The sequence below is a fragment of the Buteo buteo genome, chromosome 1 (genome assembly GCF_964188355.1).
Source record: "Buteo buteo chromosome 1, bButBut1.hap1.1, whole genome shotgun sequence".
NCBI lineage: Eukaryota > Metazoa > Chordata > Aves > Accipitriformes > Accipitridae > Buteo > Buteo buteo.
The window spans coordinates 65,902,233-65,925,466 of NC_134171.1; the positions used below are offsets into that span (position 1 = coordinate 65,902,233).

At 44.6% G+C, this 23,234-nt stretch overlaps 1 protein-coding gene across 1 annotated transcript; it reads left to right on the forward strand.

Annotated features, from left to right (window-relative positions):
* Window positions 1–22,516, forward strand: LOC142036606 (AF4/FMR2 family member 1-like). The gene is made up of 15 exons (XM_075039954.1): window positions 1–29; window positions 130–184; window positions 316–353; window positions 1,789–1,945; window positions 4,673–5,590; window positions 8,109–8,206; window positions 11,771–12,017; window positions 13,051–13,142; window positions 14,142–14,205; window positions 15,027–15,163; window positions 16,370–16,441; window positions 17,072–17,165; window positions 17,268–17,311; window positions 18,708–18,934; window positions 21,721–22,516. Exons 1-15 carry the CDS (start codon window positions 1–3, stop codon window positions 21,840–21,842), a joined length of 2,394 nt encoding a protein of 797 aa, XP_074896055.1. The 3' UTR covers window positions 21,843–22,516.
* Window positions 22,517–23,234: the final 718 nt, after the last annotated feature.

Genomic DNA, 23,234 nt, shown 5'->3' on the forward strand with positions numbered 1-23,234 from the left:
ATGCTAAATGTTCAGAAAGGATGTGGGAGGTTTGTTTGTTTTGGCAAGTGCAAACTAAGTCTTTTTCAGTGTCTGCTGCTTGAAAATGTGTCTGCCTTGGCTGAGATTTGTCTTCTGGTTGTCTTTCAGAATGCTCCAGGCCGACCTGCAGCTCAGTGATAGTGAAGAGAGTGGTGACGACCAAGTCAGTTTTAGATGTTTTATACACTAGGCACACAGACTTCCCTTTAAATCATCACAACTTGTTGTGTTGTTCCGAGTTCCTTAAGCTAACCTTTCCTCCCCCTCTCCTCTTTGTTTTTGTGAACAAAACAGGTTGTTGAAAAGCCACCTTCTTCACTTGCTCCTCCAAGGTACAGGTTTGTTCCCAAACTACTAGCTAGACCAAATAAGGAGGAAAAACAAAACTAATGGGGTAGAAGATGGGTAAGGGTTCCTGGTTTCTCTTGTAGATACAGGTGTTGGTTTCTAGCTGCCTGAAGCTGCTGTTGAAAATCGCCTTTAGTTGTGTGGAGTTTTACGGAAAGCTCCGATTAGAAAGTAATAATCCAGACATGCTGGATTTTGTCTGTGAACCAGAACTGATTTCCCCAACTGTTCCCTTCTTTTCTCCTCTTCCTCTCCACCAGTGTATATGTAGATCACACTGGATCTAATGGGATTTTCAGTTGTAGTAGTGACAAGTGAGGTGTGAGTCCAGTTTTAGTTTAGAAGGAAGCCCAAAAAAGCCAAGTGGATGAAGAACAGAAAAGGGTTAGGTAGGCTCATGGAGGCTATTTCAGCTCCTACTGATAAGGCAGCTGGCTGTAAGCAGTTCCTGCCATGTGTTGTTAGTCAGAAGCAGTATTCAAGGTAGACTGAACAGCCACACGCCAGCATTAGAGGAAGAAAGGTGGAGAAGCCCAGAATTTTTCCTATAGGAGAGCACTGACATATGTTTTTGGCTTGATATCTATATTCTTCAAGCACAGGCTAATGGTCTACAAAGTCAGACTGGCAGAAGGGCACGTCAGTTCTTGGTGTGATCTGTGTCTCTGCAAGCTCTTGAAATAGAGTGTTCTCACAGTATCAGTCTGGATAAGCAAGGAGCTTGCCTCCAGATCATACAAATGTGTTGATACTAATGTGGGAAACAGTTTTCAAAGCAAAAAAAAAAAAAAAAATCAACATTTTGTAAGCCCATTTCAAAACAAAAAGAAGGTGTGCATAAAAGTCACAGTTCTCCCTCAGTTCCATCCACTCCCATTGTCAGTGCTAGAGGAAAACACTTTTGAGTAGGGGAGGGTGTTGCAAAAAATGCTACTGATTGACATGACCGTTAATGAAACAGTTACAGCACCTTGACCAAGTAACACAGATGAAGAAGTAAAAACTTAAGGGGGAGAACACAAAAAAGAGAAACCATCCTGGAATGTATGTTTCTGTCTTGTTAGCCTTTATTGGAAATTTTTCCGTTGAGGGTTGGGGCTTTCAGAAAAACACTCGTTAGTTTGGGTTATTTTTTAAACTTCGGTTGGCTAAATGCAGCTTCATACTGGAGCAGTGATGTCCTGCTTACGTATTTGTCCGACTGGGTTGGAGTTGAAGGTTTTATTATTTCCAGAGGTTTTTTATTCCAGTGCTTTATCTTTTGACTATGGCAATGTATTCCTTTGGCCTTCTCCCCTCCCCTCTCAGTGCCAAAACACAGGGTTTCAGTTTTATTTTTGAATCCTGCCATGTCAATATAATAAGTAAGTAACCTTCACCCATGCTGCTTTCTAATTTTATCTCATGGTGGCCTTGCAGTGCCCTACAGTCCCAGCCCAAGAGTGTGGCATCAGCACATTCCAGCAGCTCGGAGTCAGGGAGCACCAGTGACTCAGACAGCTCTTCAGACTCAGAGACGGAGAGCAACTCGAGTGACAGTGAAGCAAACGACCCTCCGAGAGCGTCAGCACCTGAGGTGAATGCCAATAAAATGTAGAGGCTGCTTAATGCAGCCTCTTGCCTCAGACTCTCTGCTGTCTGAATGCATTCAGGACAGGAGACCTGAAATACTGTCGTTGTTCAGGTGTCCCCTTGACACCTTTGCTGCACCATCAGGCTTATCTTGCCCTTTGTTTCCCTTCTAGAGTTTGTCAATTAAATAACCCTTAGTAACAGCATAATTAGACGTCTACGTGCCTAACCTCGAAGTGTTCCCCCCTTCTCCTTTGGCATCATTGTCTAGCACTCCTGGAGGAATTAGTGCCTTCACGGGTGAGACACAAGCAAGGTGCAGATGAGAAGCACAGCTTGTCTGGGGTGTTTGGGGCCCATGTCTGCCCGTGCAGCTTTCCTGGGTGCCAAGGCTATGGGTTGCTTCGGGGTGAGACCAGTTTCCTGATACATTAAGAGGAGCCACTGCCTCCCTGCAGCTCCTGTGTGTGAGTGACAGATTCAGCTTCTCCCAGATCACAGCTGAAGTGATGAGACCTGCAGGAAGGGCTGGAATGTGCTTAGACTTGCTTCTGTTGAATTTGGCTCAGATAGTGCTGCACTGGCATTTCTGAGGCTTTTACTGGGAAAAGCAGACAACCAGAACTTAGCGCCTTAAAGTTTCATAATTGAGACCATGCATTTTTTGAAAATCTGCTGCAGAAGTGCTCATGTCCCATGGTTTCAAACAGTTCCTCCAGCTTGCAAAACATTCTTGGGCCAGTGGGAAGTACATAGTTATATCCTGTGGACCACAGCTGATGTAAACCAATCTGCTGCCAGTTTTGAGGTACTCTCACAAAACACAGAAACCGTGTAATTTATTCCCCGCCCCCTCCTCCAGCCCTAGTTTTCCTTTCTTTTACCTTAGAAGCACATGAACAGGGAGAATTTTATGTGCAGAAAACAAGCTTTGAGAAGGTGTATCTTTTCATCTCACATCTACTACACTTCACCCTCTAGCAGTTCAGTTACAGACTTTGCCCTCTGCAATGTGGGTGTCTTTGGAAGGACAGATGTTATACTTCTCCTCTTTTACCAAATCCTGCCTGGTTTGTCCTGAAAATACTAGATTGTAAGATCCTTCTCGCTCTAGTGAAGTCCTAACTATTTGCCATTGACCATTTTATCCTTTTTTATTCAGCAAACTATTCATCCATGGTGCTCAAGGAGTAAGTTAGTGCACATGGCCCATTTGTTTATAGTCAGTTCTTCACATGCAAAAGAACAGACTTTAAGACCTATAGGCAGTAGTTCCTTTATTATTTTTTTTTTTTATTATTTTTTTTTTAAAAAAATCTCTTACTATCCTTTGGTTTTGGAAACCTAATGAAAACCTGTATGATGGTATAGATCACAAACAAGATAACCGATGGTAGAAGTGCTAGAAAAGGATCAGAGTATGCCACTGTCTGATAGCTACGTACATTATAAACCAAAGTTTACTAAGTCTTTTAGCCATGTTTTTACAGTGTTTGACCAAAAACCAAATGTTCTTCAGTGGCTAGTAAGTTAAAATTCTGATGAAAATAAAGCAGATTTGTGTTATCTGAAAAGCCTAATGGAATTCGTGGTTTAATTTTACTTCCAAACCCATGGTAAAACCAAGCACTGTTTTTTAAACCAGGATTCTAGATGGACTGACTTAAACACAGTTGAAGACATGTCTTATTTATCTGCATGTTCTACAGTGAGTTGAGTCTGGATAGAGAAGAAAATCATGGCAGAAGGGATTCATTAGTCTCGGAAAACATTTCACGTACTGGGCTTTCTCTTTTCGGGGAAGGGTTGTGGCTCTTCTCAGAAGTGAGAGTGGTAACTGGGGAGAATCAGTGAGTGCGGGAGTTTAGCTGTGCTCTGATGGTGCCCAGATAATGAGTTACCCATTTGAGTGGTGTTGCCACATACATGGTGTTTTCAGAATGGGCCCCAGAGAATAATGCCTCAGATTTGCAGCTTCTGTTGTCTCTTTTAGCATTAGTTGGGTTTGCTTTTCTCGTAATTTGTCAGACCGCTGTTAGATTAGGCAGAGCTTGTAGCAACCACGTTATGTTATTTGACCGTGATGCCAGGGGCCTTCAGACTTCAGTCGTTGCTCACGCCTTGCTTGACCCAGAGGGAAGCGAGTGTTGGGTTGTGTAGGCAGAGGACTCAGAAGAGGCCGGACTTGACATGCTAGCCATACAATTTATTTTGGTAAATGGTTTGCTTTTGGCTAAACCACAGGAGCCTGACAGCCTACCTGTCAGACTTCAATGAGATGTGTTAGCTGGCACAGCTGCTCATCTGTTTTGAAAGTAGTGCTGTGTGCAACTAACTTTCCAAAAGTGTTGCGAGGACAGCACCTAATCCATTTCTACACCTGCTGCTTTTTTTATATGTTGTCTGATTGCACAACGGTGTTGGTTAGTGGCAAACCAAGATGAAGCTTTCATGTAGACTGGTCTCTTGCTGAGCAACAGGTAAGGCTAGCAGAGATCCAGGAGTGCTGTGCAATACGTTTGACTGATCCTGTGCGAAGATGAGGTCTGTGTTTCTGAATTGTCAATGTGCACACGCTAAAGCATCACCACTGACACATGGTCTTTCACTTTCAAGCTCTTTTAACATCAAGGGGAAATTTTACTGGGCTCTGGTAAGCCATGCTAGGATGAAAATAGCCCATAAAGGCATCATAAAGTCTTGCATCCTTCCTTTCTCTTTTTGTGTGCAGCCTGACCCACCGACTTCTAATAAGTGGCAGCTTGACAACTGGCTAACCAAGGTGAACCCACCAGCAGTGCCAACAGAGAGTCTCAGCGAAATTGCCCATGGGGATGGATGTGAAGAGGGCAAGGAGCAGGGGCAGGCTGTCAGCAGCAATTCCTCCCACCAGCGTGCCGAGCCGAGGGAGCCTCATCACAAGAGCTCTGGCCGAGCGGCCAGGGCTCCTCAGGACGCTCATCTTCTGACCAAACGCAACTGCCAGAAGTCTCCTGTGCGGGCCGAGGGGCCCTCACCCAGGCAGACTGTGGGCATCAAAGGGCCCAGCAAGGGCCTTGTCCACGAGGGGCCCAAAGGAGGCCTGAAGGTGGAGAGTGACCCTGGTCCTTTTGAGGTCAGAGACCAGTCTTCCAGAGACAAGCCAAAAGTCAAAACGAAAGGGAAGCCAAAATCCAGTGACAGAAAAGACCTGACCCCGGCACTGCAAGAGCCCCCTGAGAACAGAAAGCACAAGAGCTCCCACCAGGCCAATGCCAAACCCTTCTTGGACCCCAAGGTCATGAGAGATGTTTTGCTTGGCAGTGTCCAGGAGCATCTCGCTCTCAGTCCCCTTCCTCAAGGCCAGGGCACAAGCCCCACCAGGACTAGCGGCCACAGGCCTGCCATCGTGGCCAGAGAGGATTTTCACAAGGAGAAACTTCCCTTGCCTATCAGGGGGAAGAAGTTGCTCTCGCCAGTGAGGGACTCCCCTGCCCCTCAGTCCCTCATGGTGAAAATAGATCTCCCTCTGCTGTCAAGAGTCCCCCAGCCCCCTGGGAAAGGCAGTCACCAGAAGAGAGCAGAAGCCAAGGAACCCCCTGGTGCAAGGAAGCAGGACTTGGAGAGAAAAATCACGGATACTCTTGACAAGTCCCTTCAGAAGAGGAAGGTAAGAGGTGGAGGTGGGTTTGTACAAGGACCAAGGTGGTGTTTGAAAAACCCATGCGGAGAGTTCATTTCTGCTCCTAAGTTGGGAGTAGATCCCTTGCGCTCCTCCTTTAAAGGTGTTATCAAACTTCTAAAGGGAATGTGTATCAAAGCCGTTCATAGAGGTTTCTTGTTGGTCACAAATGCCCTGCTGAGCAAATGAAAAGCCTCGTGAGCTAACAAACGCTTTGGTATTTGAAAACACTTTTTGCTGTATTTTCTTGAAATACTAGTTTTCTCAGACAACAAAACCCCAGCCCTCCTATATTGGAGGAGCTTTCAGCAGCAGGCTGTGTCAGCATGTGGTTGGCCAGCCCCCTGGTAGCATTTGTGGGTTTCCCTGGCTTTCAACCAAGCAGAGCTTTGTAGGGCTGTGGTGCCCCCTCCCCCTGCAACCCCTTTAAATGCAGCATGGTATCTGAAGCACCTCCCAGACTGTGCAGTCATCTACACTATCCATTTAATGTCTGTTGTGGGAGAGCACCTTGCCTGCACTTTGTGGGGAGAACTGACACAGGCTGCCCTGGGCTGTGGTTTTTGGTTTTGTCTATGCGTGGACCTTCTGCTGCCTTTAGCCATGCAGCCTTAGGCTGCGTAGCGTAGTCTTTTCCTGTGTGGAGTCATTCATTTCCATGAAACAGTTGTGATTGCTTGCTTACACAAAGAGGAACAAATTCTGCAGGTGTGAATTGTGTTATTACTAGGGATGATGGCAGCAGCCCCATGTTTTTGCTTTTCCATAAATGCAGACTTTTAACTGAACCAGGTTCACCGAGAGTAACAAGTGTCGCTAAACCCTGCTTTGGATCTCAGCGGTTGGCTAAATATGTAGAAAACTTCTTTGGTTTCCCCTGGAGCTGCTGAGGTGCTAGCAGTGATGCTGGTGCTTAAAAGATGCATGTGTCCAGAGTCCTTCAGCTAGAATAGTTGCTTTGCTTTGAATTACAAGACAGCCCTTTATTTAACTGAGATGGTAGTTGCTCACAAGTGTTTTTTGGAAAGCTAAGTCCCAAAGGGGGCTGTGAATATACTTCTAGCCAGCTGGTTCAGCTGCACAGGGTTGGTTGCAGGCCTTGTGGTGAATGGGTATTCACTGTGGATATTTCAGTGCCTGTATACCTTCTTGGTCCTCCTCACAGAGCAGGTGGCTTAGCACATGTGGGTGAACAACCTTGGCTCCCGTGTGGGTTGCATTTATTCCTGTCATTTTCTGAACTTCCCATAGTTGTGGGGGAGAATTCAGGAGAGCAGGGAAAGGGTGAAGAAACCGGAGAGACCACAGCAGTCCCCCTCTTGCGGAGCAGTGGAAGAGGGTAAACAGGCAGCAAATCTGTTGCTTCTCCTGTTATCTCAAAGACCCAAAAGAGGAGCTATTTGATATTAGACATGTCTTCCCTTGCAGCCTGAGTGTCTGATTGCAGGAAACCCCTCCTCAGAGCCTTGCTGTCTGCATTATGTCAGCATGCATCAGTGTCCTTGGAGGCTCAGGCTTCGTAACAGCCAGCTAGGTCAGGTACAGCTGTCAGACATCGTTTGCGGCAGTGTGGAGCTCAACTTGAGAAACAGTTTAAGAACTTGATCTAGGTGCTGGAGCCTTGCCCTGAGCACACTGCCAGAGGTCGACTCTGCCGAGCACAATCTACTGAGCTCCATCACAGTGACATAAACCTGCATGTACTCTTGGGAGAGAGACAGAAAGTCCTGGAATGCTTTTGGCTGCCACCAGGCACACTGTGGGTAACACTGACTGATAAGTGCAGTTTCTTTTACATTTTCTTGGCTTGTAGCAAATTATTCTAAAGTTTTTCATTCAGGTGAGCTGATGATTTGCACGCTTTGTATTGTAAGACCTATGGAGTGCAGTTAAAAAGTATTATTTATTACCTCTCCGCCTTAATGGTTCCTGTTCTTCTGGAGGACAATGGCAGTGATTTTAACTGCCTGTTTAAAATTTCAGCTGTATCAGACTCTTCTTCATAAAACCAAAAACCCCTGCACATCTGAGGAATCGGAGGGATCTAACTCTCCTGTGAATGCATTTTTTTCCTTCCCTTTGATAAGGCATACCACAAAACACAATTGCTTGCAGTTCATGACTTTGCCAGGAGGAATCTGAATACATTTCTGCATAATTCGTACTGAGTAGGAAAAAAAAGCCCATCTAGAACAGATGGAATGCTTATTTTCAGCAGTGGAGATGCCTTAATTTTGATTACTATTAGCAACAAGAGGTTTAGCAGTTCCATCCCCATCACTACAAAATAATTAATCTATCCAAGCAAATGTAGGTAAAATGTCATTTTAGGATACTTGTCAGCGAGCCTGAAATCTATATCCGCTGTGTTTTGGGTTTATGCTTTGTCAGTTCTAATATCTTATCCTTTTCTTTTTTTAACCAGAATCAAACTTAGCTGTATTGGTCTGTACTTTGCACCAACTTTCGAAACGTGAGTGATTTTTTTTTTTTTTCTTCCTGTTAGAGGGAAGTGGAGAAGGAGATTGATAGGAAGAAAATGAAATCAGAAAAAAAAAGAAAATCATTGCAGCCTGCAGCTAACAAAGACTCCAATAAATTGAAGTGAGTGTACAGTGGTGGGATGGCAGACATGCATAAAACTAAGTCTTTTTTTAAAAAGGTTAAGGCGAGGAACTGTATCTCCTGTCCTTATACTTCTGAGTTTGCTTATAACATCGTGTGCCTTCTGAAACTTAATCTGCTGCAATCTGTCTTTACATCCTGGAACCAACCATGTGGCTATGGGAGTGTCATTTATTCGCCTTTTTATTTGTTGCAGATGTGAAGTGATACTTGGGTGTCACTTATCTTCCTCTCCCTTAACGCTGAGGATTATGGTTCTAATCATTCAAGCATAAGCTGACGTTTCCGTGGCTGATCATCCTCCTATACCTGGTTTACACTGCTGCAAAAGCGTTGAATGTTGTGGCATTTGTCCTGATTTCGAACAGTTGAGATGGGAATGAAGACTTCACCATTTTAAACACAAACTTGTCCATCCTGCAGCTTATGTTGCTGCATGCTCTGATCCATATACTACATGTAGCTCAAAGAATCTGTTTATGCTGCAAGAAATTTAATTGCCAGTTGTGCCCGTACTACTTTTCCTTCTAAGCTGGTAGGCAACCATTTGCACTGCTCTCTTTCAGACCAGATGCAGGAAACAAATTTGTGCAAAAAAATTAGACGTTGTTTGAGTTGCAAACAGTGTGGTAGATTGCACGCTGGGATGTAGGAGCCATTTCCCCTTCTCTAAACTACAGTGGTGGTAATCTCTCAGCAGACAATTGCCCAGGTGATCTGGGAGGTGGCAGCTGTTCTGTGGGGAGTAGCATATGCTTGTTCTGCACGATGGCTTAGGTGTTTCAGGGGATGGCAAGAGAACTTGCCATCTGGTTGACAATGTCTCTGCTCATTGCAGGGGGGTTGTACTAGATGATCTTTAAAGGTCCCTTCCAACCAAAACTCTTCTATGACTCTAGGTGAGTAAGACTTGAGAGTTCAAGTATCAATTATTTCTGCTTTCATGAGAAATGGAACTAGCCTTAAAATGCTTTTAAAAAGGGAGTTGGACTAGATGATCTTTAAAGGTCCCTTCTAACCCAAACCATTCAACGATTCTTACGAACTTCTTTTTCTTTGCGCATGTTTTCCTCATTCTGGGTTCTACTGTCATACTTGTTTTGGGGAAGTTCGTGGTCTCACTGCATGGGAAGCAGCAGAAAGCTTTTTAGCAGATTCATAGTACTTCACATGCATTTAAAGCTCTGAGTCTTTGTAAGGTGAGAAGATGATGTGAACGTGTTTTGCACATGGGGAAATTGAGATGCAGACAAATTTGAGTTGCTTGCTCAGGCTCCTGCTGCAAACAGGTGAAATAGCTGAAAGGGTGGCCCCGAAGTCGTGAGTCTCATTCCCATGATTGAGCAATCACGTCCACAGCAGAGCAAGTTCTGGCAGCCTCTTGGGAAAGGATATTGTACTAAATGCAACTGTATGTCCATAAATTTTGACTCGGTGATCATTGCTGTTTTCTTAATCGGACAGGTCCTGATGAAAGAAAAAAGTCAGATGTTAATGCTGATACTCTCTACTCCCTCAGCTGCTTTTGCTGTCATCGGTTACAGACTTTGAACAGCACTTAGCGGCTGGTGCACGCAGTGTCTGTGCTAGGTGGAACTTGTCTTCTCCCAGCTGAGAATGCAGAGGTGAATGTGATGGATATTGCAGAGCTCTGTTTTCTCACCTTGCTGCCATGGGAGGCTGCTGAGCTGGGATGCTCCAGAAGCACGTGGACATGCAGCTCCCCCTTTCTCTAACCAAACCAAGATGCCGCAGTGCCAGTAGGCTTTTTACTTTGACTAGCCCAGATTTGCATAGAGGTGAAATGTGCAAAGCCCAGTCCAGAAAACAGATTTGTATGTATAGGTGGGTAGGGAGCATTTGCGTTCTCCACTAAAATCATCATCTCGTTTTTGTCTTTTTTGTATGTGACCTAATGGGGACGCAACCAGTGTGCCTTTTGAATTGCGGTCTTTCTAGAATTTCAGATGGCCTTTATGGCCAGGAATTTCTCATGTATTCCACTATAGCATTTGCAGTGTTTCTGGTAGATCTGCTGAAACTTACCCCATAATTTGCATACCACTGTACTGCCAGCATTTTGGCTAGGTCTTTGCTAGAGCAAACGCTTCCAAGAGCATGTCTTCAAATGGGCGGTGTTCCTGAGAGGGGAGGCTCCTGTGTCAGTTCTGGGCTATTGCATTCAATTCCTGCTTGATTGTGGCTTGAATTTGAGGTATTGACTTGCATTGGTATGTAGCATTGAGGTTTGTGTCCTGACAACATGAGTAAACTGCTTTTCTGCAGAGAAAACATTGAAGTACTCTGAAAGCACTTAGGCGTTAGGGCTAACATTTAGTTGGGTGAAGGGATATTTCAGCTGTGGTAATAATGGAAGGGCATTACTTCTGTGGTTCATTCCTCCCTTTTTCTCAGTGAAAACGAGCACCCCTTTTAGCCATGTTCTGGCTTTCAGAGTGGGAAGAACAGGATGCGTTTTTGGGGAGAGAGGGCTCTGGATCAGGTCAGGGGATGCCGCTGAGCTCTGCGTCAAACAGTCCTCTCTGGAGCGTCAGCTGTAGTGAAGCTGGGGAGCATGTGTGCAGTGAGTAGGGACTGTGCCACGGGAAAAGTGGGTTGTGGAAGAGGGGAGAGGACTGTCGCACGCACAGCAGAACGAAGCAAGATGTGCAATGTTACACTTCAGTCTTCTCACTGGGTTTAACTTCATTTCCTCCTCTTCTGATAAGGCAGTCCATGAGTTGGGATTCACTGCTCTGTGTTTTCCTGGAAACTTTGAGAAGCTGAATAAAAATGATGTAAATGAGCAGTAGTGAAACAAGGTTTAGAGCTATTTGGTGCTGCTTACAGCTGCCAGAGTTCCCTGGTAATCCTAACTTCAAATGATCAGAAATCTGATGTGCCACCATCCTATTAAATGTGATAGTCTCTGCCATTTAAAAGCACAGCATTTTAAGTCTCTATCACTGGAATCCTCTCAACTTTATAGTGTTGTCTAGTTGAGCTGGTGAGTCCTGGCAAGGGATGACTCAGTTGAATTCTGTCAAAGCACATACAGGATCAAATGTCTAGGTGAGTATCTCTGACCATAGAAGATATCTTCTACCATAATTGGGAAAGAGAGGTAGTGCTGCAGTTCATTTGCCTTGTTGGGTGATTTGTGCCAGGGATTTTAGTTGCTGTGATTGCCTCTCTTACTCTTTCAGTGAAAAGGGGCTGTGTTGGAGGGATGCCTTTTTTTTGCAACATCCTCGTATTCTGGTTGCAAGCATTTACTCCAATGATAAGTCCTGAAGGTTATTCCTACTTGAAAACCAACTTGTTTGTGTGTTGTTGGCGGCTTAAGATGTGTTACCTAATGCCAGTGAAGTCCCTGAAGTTTTGTTTTGCTTTTGTTGGATTCTTTATGTTAACAACTCATTTCACACTTCCAGAGAAATTTAAAGAGAACTGGCACATGATATAACTATGTTTTTAAAAAAATCCCTACCTTATATGTACACCATATTCATCCCAATTGCTGAATTTGCTTCCCATCTCCAGAGCATCAAAAACTTCACTTGAAACCCAGAAGAAAGATCTCCTGCTACCCCCACCACTGCCACCTATGTCTCCTGTACATCCTCCACCAAAGTCAACCAAGATGGCCCAAAAGAGACCCAAAAGTGAGAGCAGCGAGCTGCCTGTCGTGGATAACACTGCCAGGGACGAGAGCAACCACAAGGATCCTTTGTTCTCCAAGCACAAGAAAGTGGAGAGAAATCCCGCTGAGCTCTCAAAGGGCATCAAAGTAGGTATCCATTATAACTGGCAGGATGTTTCCTGCAACCCATGGGTGCTGTGTGATTCTCTTGAGAAACATGCTCTGAGGATATTAAAAAGGAAGGAAGATAAACAAGCCACCAGAGAAAGCTCTTTGAAGCATTTTTACCCCTTTAATGGCTATCTGTGACCTTATGTTGCTAGCTCAAAAGCCTGTGTTGTAACTTCTCTGCTGACTTTCCATCATCTGTTTTAATCTTACCAGTGAAACATAGTGAGAAGGGGTGACCATGTGAGAAACAAAGGCAAGAGAATCGTGTTTATGGTAGTAACTGCTTCTGACTGTAGGCAACTGCAAGTACAATATTGGTGTAAAAATAAGTGTGTTTACAGAAAGAAAGAGTGGATTGCTTAAAAATACGAAACAAGCAACCTGTGGTTTTGACCGTGACCTAGGTATAAGGTTTTATAGCTTGCTTACAAAATTGTTGATGATCCTTGCAGCTGGATCTTTGCATTTTGAGGTTATAAAATTCAATTATATTGCTGCTTACTCATGGCTCTGTGTGTGTGATCTAGGATGTTGCTGTGTGTGTTAAGCTAGACTGTGCATGCTGTATTAGCTGGCTTCTAACTGCTTGCTTTTTCCTGATAATGTAGTTAGTAGTGGAGAATCAGCAATTTCCATGTGGTTAAGCTGGAAATAAGTGTGAATGGATATTACCCCTTCTGCCTTGGCTAGTGGCCATGAAAAACGTGCTGCTTGCAGCCTTACTGCTATTTTAGCCATTGTGCAAGGAAACCTGCTACTTAATTTCTCCATGCTTGGGAGAAGTTTGAATGGTATTAAGCCTTGCTAGCAGTCAGGTAGGATGCCAAGTTTCCATTTCCATTATTGAAAGGGGTACTGGGGAAGAAAGTAAGAAGAGCTGGAGAGCCTGGAGAATAGATTATGCCTGGGACGAATAAACATTTTCTCTTGAAATTTAGGAAAGCCAAGCTTTGGAATTGATTTAGACATCTCTCTAACCAGCTTTATCTCCACTCTGTGTTTTTTTCAGGGATCTCCAGGGGATGTCACAAATCCTTTCCCAGTGCCTTCTTTGCCAAATGGTGCCTCCAAGCCAAGGGGACCTCAACTCACGTTTGAAAAGTAAGTTTTTGTTTTACACCCATCACCTGTACTTTCTGAATACACCAGACAAGGCTGGCCCTGCAGCCACCCAGGCTTCTGCTTCTTGATCACTTCTTTGGGGAGGAAAGAGAGAGAGAGATGTCTGAGACCTGCCCTGTACTGCCTTCTTGTGTCTGGGACTTAGCCCACCCACCACAAAGCAAAGGTCTCATTACAACAGTTCTTGGTTTGAGGGAAGCTACTCTAGAAATTAAGTACTTTTGAACTCTGAGAGGAGGTGTCTTGTGCCTGCCTACAAGTAATGGGTTTTGATTTGTCTGATTCTTGACAAGTGGCAAACTCCTCTGTGACAGGGTGCTGGGCAGGCAACTGACTTTTTCTGAGAGGGTATGACTCTACTTGCTCCTTTTGTTAGCGCACAGGTGGCTGTATGCCATTTCCATGGTGAATAGATTATCCCAATGCGCAGAAATGTGTGCAGTCCAAATTTATCATCATTTATGTGTTGACTGAGACCCAGCTCTGTAGAAGCGTTGCACACCATATCTCTTGTAAGCAGATAACTTGAATGCAAGCTCTTTTGGTCTGAGTGTGTCATACTGCAGAGTTTACTGTATGCTTCAATCAGAAATGTATTGCTGGTATTGTACTTGAGGAATGATAGGGCATCACGTAACTACTATCTTTCCATGGGAGCAAAGAAGTAAACTTGGCCTCATAGTAGCCTAACCTCCAGTGTTTTTTCTACTTAGAAATGTAAGTTTTCAGTGTTATTCTAACATACATTTTTTAAGAAATCAATTCATTTTATCTGTCCATTCAACTGCTATGTATTTCTGAACATGCAGACAACATTCATTTAGTGACTATCATAACTGTAACGTGTGTTTGATAAGGCTGTAACAAGCTTACCAAAACAGGATGTTCGGACTCATAGCATCCTGTAGATAAGAAGGTAAAATTTATCCTACTCTTTTTCTCTGTTTTCTGTTTTTCCTCTTTCTGTCCCCAATTCAGGCAGCATCCGATAGAATACTACATAGAAGTGGCCAAGAGGCTGAAGCACAAAGCTGATGCAATGGTAAGTCATGGCCCTGTGCTAGAAATGTTAACCAGCTCTTGCATTCAGACCTGATACTTGCATGCACGTGAATAAGATTCGCTGGCTAACGTTACTTCCATACTCCCTACATGGAGCATGTTCAAGTCATATGTGGGGAGGCTGTCTTTATTTGCCAAATGTTCAGGCATTTCCCTTTGTTGTAAACACATCTAGAGAATGTGCCTAGAGAATAGGATTCAGAACTGATGTTGTCTGAGGTTAGCAGGCCTGTTTGCTTTGCAGAGCTATCACAAAGTCCTTGGAAGATAGTTTTAAGACAGTTTACTCTGAAACGTCAGGATCCTGTGTTGGTGGACAAGACTTGGAAGTGCCCTTTGCAGATGTAACTAGCTTTCTCCACTATGTGCAGTTTAACAGCATGCATGAATGAACCTATTTTTTTGCTAATTATGGCTCAGTCAGATAATGTACATTTGCTACTTGCCATTTACCTGTGAAAATGAAGTGAGGGAATACTGCAGTGGGAAGGCCCCATCTGCCTCTCCCAAAGCAGGCCCCCAAGATGAGACAATAATATCCAAAAATGTGAAGGTAATAAATTACTTAAGGAAAATGTTGAGCAAGAGGAAGAGATACGAATAGCCAGAGCCCACAAAGCTGATGACTGGGACCACATTAGGGGTTCTGCTGAGAATCCTTTAATTATCACCTGGAGGCCTGACTTGCATCTTTTTCTTTCTTCAAATCCTGCCTAACTAGGGGAAAAAAAGGGAATTCAGGTACACTTGAGAGAAGCAGTTTTTGTCTTAGTCTAAAAATTAGAATTTTCTTCCCAATAGACCGACAAGACTGGAAAGGCCTTTCAGTACCTAGATGCTGCCCTTTCCTTCATTGAGTATGGGATCGCCTTGGAATCGGATGCACCAGCACCAAAATCAGCTTACAGCATATTCAGGGGCACCATAGATCTCCTCAAGTAAGTGGTTTTCAAAGCATGATGGTTAGGCAGCATGTTTGGAGGGGAAGGGTTAGTTGCATTGCTTGTTTGCAACTGTGGCAGCTCTGGATTCCCACCATGGAGCAGAGTTTGGGTTGCTGTACAAGCATCAGACAGACCATCCAGAGGCACCAGAGACAAATCCTTTGAAATGTGTTTCAGCATTGCTTATCAGAAGAAGTAGGCACCATGTCCTCCTCAGCATTTGAGCTTTGCAGTTGAGGTACACCAGAGGACACTGGTTCAGATAATCGAGGACAGGAAGGAGTTTTTACTTTATCCAGAACTGAAGTTGCTTTTGCATGTGAGCTCAATAGTATGTCAGTTAAAAAAAATCAAAGCAACAATCTAGCACGTGGAAGAGCGGTTTGTGCCCCAAAGCTCTTGCAGCTTGATTGAAGGCAGATTTTACTGGTTTCTCCCATGTGTCTTTGTACCAGTGCACTTTATTGGGGTTTCTTTTAGCAACGTTCCCTGTTTAGTTTCACAGCCATAGTAGATGCATGTAGATCGTAGACATTATGACATATGCAGGCAGTGCAATCCAAGGAACCATGTACTGGATAGAAGAGAGACAGGTATCGGTTTATTCATATGGAAATTACAGGTTATGTGAGTTTTCGAGAGCTGATTTGACTTCTGACCTTAGAGCTGAAAGAGCTGTCAGAGGTTTTTTTGTGGTAGACTTCAAACTTTTTAAATGACATTGTTTGCTTTTTGGTCTTGAGGGACTGCATTTCCAAGATGCTACTGTTGCTTTGTTTTCAAAAAGGAGGTTTGCTTATTTGTTCTTTGCCAAAAGAAACATTTCCACTGAGATGTCTGTCTTGTCCAGAAACACTTGAATTAGTGTTGTAGTCAGTGGTGGGGGCACCTCTTCTGGGCCTCAGGCCTGTAGGTGGCCCACGGGGGGCATCTACTTGTAGGGATGTTGCCCATTAATCAGTGTAAGAGGAGAGCGAGTCGCATAAGGGGCCACATCTGTTCCTGCTGCGTGGAAAACAAGGCATTTGGAGACAGTCCTCTGCTCAAGATCATACAAAGCACTTGGTGCCAGGACTAAGAACTCGGGGCAGGTTTCTTGACTTTTGGACCAGTGCTTGAGATAACGGCATGCACTGGTTTTTCATAAACAGTAGGACTTCAGAGCCCTGATGACTGACAAGATTCTGTTTGTTTCCTTAGATTCGCCATGACATTGAAATCCTTTACGGACTCCTCAGCATCTTCACAAGAAAAAATCTTTGCTGTGTTATGGTGCGTAACCGTTGTTCTGCACCTTCATATTCTGTTTTTAGACTTGATAGAGTGAAAGACCCGTTACTTTCAGGGGCAAAAGAATGAGTTAAATGGGAATCAGAGTTCTGCAAGGAAAAAACCCCCACAATATAAAAACCAGAATGAACAGGAACATCTCTAAAGTGAGCTGGGATATCACAAGGGACTACATGTGGAAGGCACAGGCTCTAAAATTTGATCTGCTGGTAACTTGAGAGCACATAAGGGCTCTCACCTAAGGTGAAAGAATGCGATTTGGCTGTCCGTGCTTGAGCTGTGTAACTGAAGCTGTAGTTGAACGTAGCTGAGGCACTTCTGGACAGAGGCTTACTCAGCCTGTGGCACCTATAAGAGGTTGGGCACCTGTTTTATGTAAAAGACCAGACATGGCCCTTCCTTGTTTGGTTGGTTTTTTTGTTGGGTTTTTTTTTCCCCCTTGTGATTTTTTTACAGAGTCTTTCTTTAAGATGAGCAGGAGGAGAAATTCTGAGCTTTCTTGACTTTGCAATACAGCTGATGTGTGCCTGCCTCCATCCCACAAGGCTGATGACTGCTGAGCAGGCAGCGGTGAGCGTGAACTCTTACTCTTGGTTGTGTTTCTGTTCACAGCATGCGCTGCCAGTCCATTCTGCACATGGCAATGTTTCGTTACAAAAAAGAGACTGCAATAAAGTATTCCAGGATCCTGAATGACCACTTCAAGGTAGGGCATGCGTATTACTAAGCTGCCAGCTGGCTGGCTGCAGTAGTTACTGATGTTGGCTGAATAGCCCATACCTAACAAGAGTTCTGTTCCTTACTGCAGAGTTCTTCCAGAGTAACACAAGCACCTTCTCCATGTGTTGCAAGGTAAGATTTAAAAAGATGTATGTTGTGATGTGTCTATAAGGGTGTGAGTGAAAATAGTATCCAGAGTATTTGAGTTGCAGGCTGCGTTTGAGTGCCTCCCACTCGCTCTTTCGTACCACCTGAAATCATATTGTTAGGGGGCATGAGTAGGTTTCTGCTCTCTCTTTCCTGTCTTTTCTCATTGGAAAGGTTGGGGTTTTTTTTGTTATGAGGTCCAGAGTTACTGTGTATCAGGCAGAGCAGTTCTCCACCAGAGAAACAGGCCAGAGGAGCAAGGAAGGTAGCATCACTATGCTATTTCAGAGTCCCTGTTGTTGTCATCTTTGTTCTGTTCTGTCGCTCTCATCTAGAGATCGTTTCAGACTTAAGAGGGTACCATCCCCATCTCCCTGGCCACTGTCCAGTAGGATTATGCCTTCAGCCTGTGGTAGCATAACTTTGAGGTGATACTTTAATATTTTTCTCTTTACCTCAGTCACCAATTAAGAAAAAGAAACTAATTTTCTAATTTGTGAGTTATTGAGCATTTTGTCCTTTCTATGTATCTGCAGCAGTGTTGCTGCGTATGTGGCAGCAAAAGTAAAAGGCAAGATGTCCCATAACAGTGTTTGGCCCAATGCCTGGCAGACTGGTGCTGTGTTTTAATGACAATGAGTAAGACTTTTTCTCTATCCTGTGGTAATTGCATTTGGCAGATAGCTATCCAGCTCCACGTCTGTCCCTTTTAAACTTTGCAGTTGAGAGAAGGTTGTTTGGTCTTCAGTAGTGATGCTGAAATTCCAGTTATTTTTCTGCCACCTTGGACAGCGTAGGTTATTGGGAATTAAATGGTCTCCCAAGAGCAGTGGTGGAAGCTCGCTCATACCAGTGACTGAAATGAGGTTGGTTGAAGTGGTGGGGGTGAAGCGATGTGATGAAGCCAGCCTGTGTCTGGAAGGCGGGCAGCTGACTGCATTTAGCTTCCCTAGGTCTATAAATAAGTGTGTGTAGGCTGACCTGGCTGCTTTGACTAGCTGTCAGAAAGCTCCAGCCTCTGTAGGTGGGGAGCTTCAGCACGCCTGAAATGGAAGTCTTTAGCAAAAAACACTTAGAGAATCTGGTGAAGGCTTGCACAAGGAGGTGTAGATTTTGGAAGGTGGATGGGTGGCCCTTTCTGATGTCTGGTCCCACATTTTCTTTTGTCAAGAGGAGTCCTTAGAGTCGCAAATCAATTCAAAAACCTTGGCCTTGCACTCAGAGGACAATTACCTGTTATGTAGCTGAATGCATCTCAGTTTTTAACACTCTATGCTGCAGGCCTAGATGATACTGGATAGCTCCTGGCATAAGCCAGTCTTGTGGCAAGACTTTCGACTCTGAAATGAAATGTTTGTGGTGGTGTTTCTTTCTCCCGCAGAAGCACAGGCATGCCTTCTCTTTCTCCAATGGCCTCTCCTGCTGGTTCTGTGAGTTCTCAGCCAGGATCGAATGCTAGCAACTGCAGCGGCAACAGCATTGGCTCTTCAGTCACTGTCCCTTATAATATCCCAAGCATCACCTCTTCCTACGTCAACATTACTTCCTATATCCTCTATGCGTATGATATTTGGGAACGGGCTGATGCACTGGTCAGGAAGAATAAGGGTAAGTTTTTGCCCTCTGGCTTTTCTGTCTTATGTGTTGTGTTTATGTGTATGTACTTGCTTAAATCCTAACACTCAGTGTAGCAAACACCATACCTAAAGAACAAAGCAGTAAAAATGTCGAAATAGACAGCTATGGCTTATTGGCAGGTTATTGGCAGAGATACTTGGTGGTGATATAATGATGAGTGTTCCAATTAAAAGGTTGTCTTGGCATCCTCAAATGTCTAAGAGCTAAGGCATGAGGGTATCAAGTGCAGGAAACCAGCCAGCTCGCTCCATGGTAACACAAGAAGCATAAGGGGTTTTTTTTTTCTTTTTGTTTTTCCCTTTGGGGCCTTAGCTTTTCTGAATTGGTCTGTTTTCTTTAAAAACATCTTTTTGGCCTGTACCCTTGTGTTTCAGTTTGTTTGTCAAACTTCCAGGTATTTTTGTCTTGAAAACGGTGAAGCTGGCTTCTCTCCGTAACAGAGAAGCTGAGCAGCACTTCAGTTGGAGTCCTTGCTGGGCATGTGACCAGTATTTGCCAAGCAGCATTTCTAAAATTGCTCCTACTTTTTTTTATTTTACAGTTTTGTAGTTAAAAATGTTGTGTTGTCCTGTGGTACAAGCAGTGGTGGATAAGCAAAAGCCCTAGAGCAGATGCAGTTCAGTCTGTAACCTGCCATCCCATGTGGCATTTGCAGTGTCATTTTCCTTAAAACACAAAGTTTTGTGAGCTACTGTGGGCAAAGGGAAGTTTTGCCATGATCTGTTGGCAAACTTGCGACAGAAAATAAACACGATGTGCCTGGCTGAATTGTTGGAAGGCTGTAAAAATAGTCACACTAATGAGGCAGTTGCTGAAATTCAAAAGGCTTTGCAAGTCACCTTTGAATAAAGTAACGCCAGTTGTTGGCTGTCCTCTGAGCAAATCTGTGCTCACAGCAGCAATTCATGTGTAGTATTTTGGATTCTAGCCTCTAAAGGCTGAGAAAAGACTGTCACATAGAAGGAGCAGTGGATGCTGCTGGTAAGCCAGAGGAATGAGTCCTGGAGGAAAACCTGTGGGAGGGCAGCCTGAGCACAATCTTGCATCAATCAAGACTAAATTCAGAACCTGCTATGTGTTGCTGTTTTGATGTAGGGGAATGATGACCGGGGTAGTAAATACTCCTTAGGGAGTAGATCTGTGCAGAAGAGTAAATACTCATGTAGGCTTAGCAGTTGTTGTCACTGTTCAGGATGGTGGAGGAATTTCAGAACTGGAACTTGTTGATATTCAGTGTAATGTACAGATGCTAAGAGGTGCGGAGAGTGAGTACCTAAAACTAAAAAAAAGGCCATATCCTTGATTCTTTTGTGCAATTCATAGGGCATAAGAAGAGGAAAGAGCAGTGGCCTTCAGTTATCGAGTTCTCTTAAACAGGGAAGTCATAAGTTAGTGGAAAGCAGTTAGTTCTAACTATGTCCAAGTCACTTGTGCAGAGCTGAAGTGCTTTCTGGCGGGTCCGCAACCAGTTGCTTCCAGCACAGGACCCAGCTCCTCACTGTAATGCAGAGTAGCACCGTGGATCATGAGGCCGTAACAGGTTGTCTTCAGCCTCTGATTTCCCACAGCAAGGACAAGCTGAGGTTGCACGTGTGCATGTGAAGTCACTCTCCTTTCACAAAGTACTGTGGTCCCAGATCAGATTATCTTCTGGTTGCCCAGGCAGGGTGTTCAGACTCCTTGTCCCTGCTTACAGCTCTTCTGTTTCCTGTGGAGGGAATGGATACCCATTTTGTACACAAAAGGAGGGAAATCAGGGGAAATGTGTTCTCTGCTTCTGAATTGGAAAGTATTAGAATGAAAGTGTTGTGCTCTCTGCTGCTGAAGAGTTCCTTGCACAGCCAAGCAGAAATCTTCAGCCTCCAGGTTCAATCTTTGTGTGTAAATAAGGAGAGCTGAGAACGGGCGGTTTCTGAAAAGGTACCTGGCAACACGATCAAGGCTGGAGGGACCGAGGGACTGGGACGAGCCCATGTCCCTAGAAGGCAGGTCATGCAGGAATATCTTGGAAAGGTGACTGGAAAGGAATAGGTGTGATAATTTCCTGTAACTCACTGTCACCCGCACAGATGATTGCCAGCACAGAGCAGGGCATGCAGCCTGCCGGCATCTCCCAGCAGATTCAGATATGCTGCAAGAGCCTTCTCCTGCCCATGTGGGAGGAGGAGCGTGGTGCCTCAAGCTGGTGGCAGGGTAGGAGGACTCTGTGAAATCTGCCTGACATGCCCAGCTAAAGGCAACCCAAATCTGAGCTGTATAGCCTGGCAAGCTCTATAAATTTTTAAACCTGTTCAGTTGAGAAATCATGATGTCTCCAAGGTTTGAGGATGGATGAAGGAAAGGGACCAGTCTGATGACGGCTGTGTGTGCTTCCCGGCATCACTCAGAAAGACACTCAAATTTGGCCTGTTTAAAATCTGGGGGAAGCACACAGCAGTAACTGGGGTATGAACACCCAAACTTTTGCCCACCTACCATGGAGTCTCGATGTCCTTTTAAAGCCAGCACCTGGGGAGGCGGTTCAGTGTGTGTAGGCGTGTGTGAGTGTGATTTTCCTCTTGCGTGCTGTGCCTCGTGCACTTATTACATTTCCCAGCCTTCTACTATTGCTGACCTCTCTGCATGAACAATGTTTAATGGGACTTGCCAACTGTCAGTGTGCTGCTGTTGTCGCTCCTCACTGCCCCCTAGCCTGTCGGATGTGCCTGTTTTGTGAAACCAACCAAATGTTTTCTTTCTCCCTCCCCTTTTTCCAGAGTTTTTTGCTGAACTCAGCACAGCGACGTGCACTCTGGCACTGAACAGTAGCATGACCGAACTGGTACACTACGCTAGACAGGGTTTACAGTGGCTGAGACTGGAAACAAATACGCCTTAACTGGTGCTCAAGGTGGTCAAATACCTTGAACTTTTTTGCACTTTTGAAGCCTCAGAAACAGTCTAACTTGTTGAATCATTGGATACAAAGCACCTGCAAGGGAAAATAAATCAAGGTGGAAGGGATCTGGTTACACTGGAAAAACTTTGAACTGCATTTTTAGGGTAGCGCTTTGCTGCCTTGAAAAAGAAGAGATGGAGGAAAGCCTCGGCGTTGATGGCACCTTCCTTTCAAACAATGAAGTGCAATGAATTGCCTGAATGGCCTAATGTATTGATGGTCTATAAACATTTCTATTACGAATAACCAGCAGGACAATAATCACACATGAAGAAGTGCCGACAAGAAGGAAATCTGCCTCCAGAGGTTATTATGCAACATCCCACAGTCTGCAACAGTTGTGTGCCCAGAAGACATGTCAGAGAAATGTTTTTCCAAGCATGGATGCAATCTTTGGTGTCTTTGTTCCTCAGATGGCAAGTAGCAACAACCTCATCAGCACCGAAAAGCGTTATGTTACAATAAAAACAGCAAAGTGGTCTGCCTTGCCTGCTTTCCAACCCCACCCTCTTGCATTTCTCAGCCAGCTGCTGTCCTGAGAAGCGGGGGAAGCCACTGCCTTCAGTGCTGCAAGTTCACTTTTTAAGTCGTCGCTGCTTTGGTCCTCCTCCTTGCCATGCACTCACGCACACGGAAGCCCTTAGCACTCGAACTGTATTACTTAGGGTCTTGCTCGGTTTAAGCCTTGTAAGCCAGAAACAGTTGGGGTGGCAAAATGACCAGGCGTGGTTGGAAACAGCTCTGCCTTTCTTCTGTGGTGGAGGGATGTCACTCACACTGAGGACTCCTTGACTGGTTGCTTTTTGTCATTCCGATGGGTGGGGGTGGACAGCTGTACTGGGTCACTCGGATTGCTTGGGCATGGTTCTGAGTCTGAGAGCTTACATGGGGAGGAATCACTTCTGTTTAAGGAGGGACTAAGTGGCTGAATGTGGAACATAAGACAAATTTTGCATTTGGGTATTTGCCTGCAACCGTTGCTGGTCTCAGTGAATATCTAAGAGCAGGATTTGGTACCAAAGTAGGGCATCCTTCATGGGGGAGGTGACTTGTGCTTTTTCTCAGCCAAACTACAGGATGGGCCCAGCAACTTAGAAATCTGTCAAGAGAACACAAAAGGGATAATTAACTGTTTGCAAGCATTTTTTCCTTGTCAGGAGCTGCAGTTTTGAAATTGCAATTTTGCAGGTGACAGTAACAGTGAAGGCAGCATCCATGGCATTAGTGTATGCAGTAAGATGACACCCTTCTCTACCCAAAGATTTCCTGTTGCATGACAGCAGCGTCCTGCCGTCCTCATATCTAATAGTGTGCCTTAGCCCTCTGGTCCCC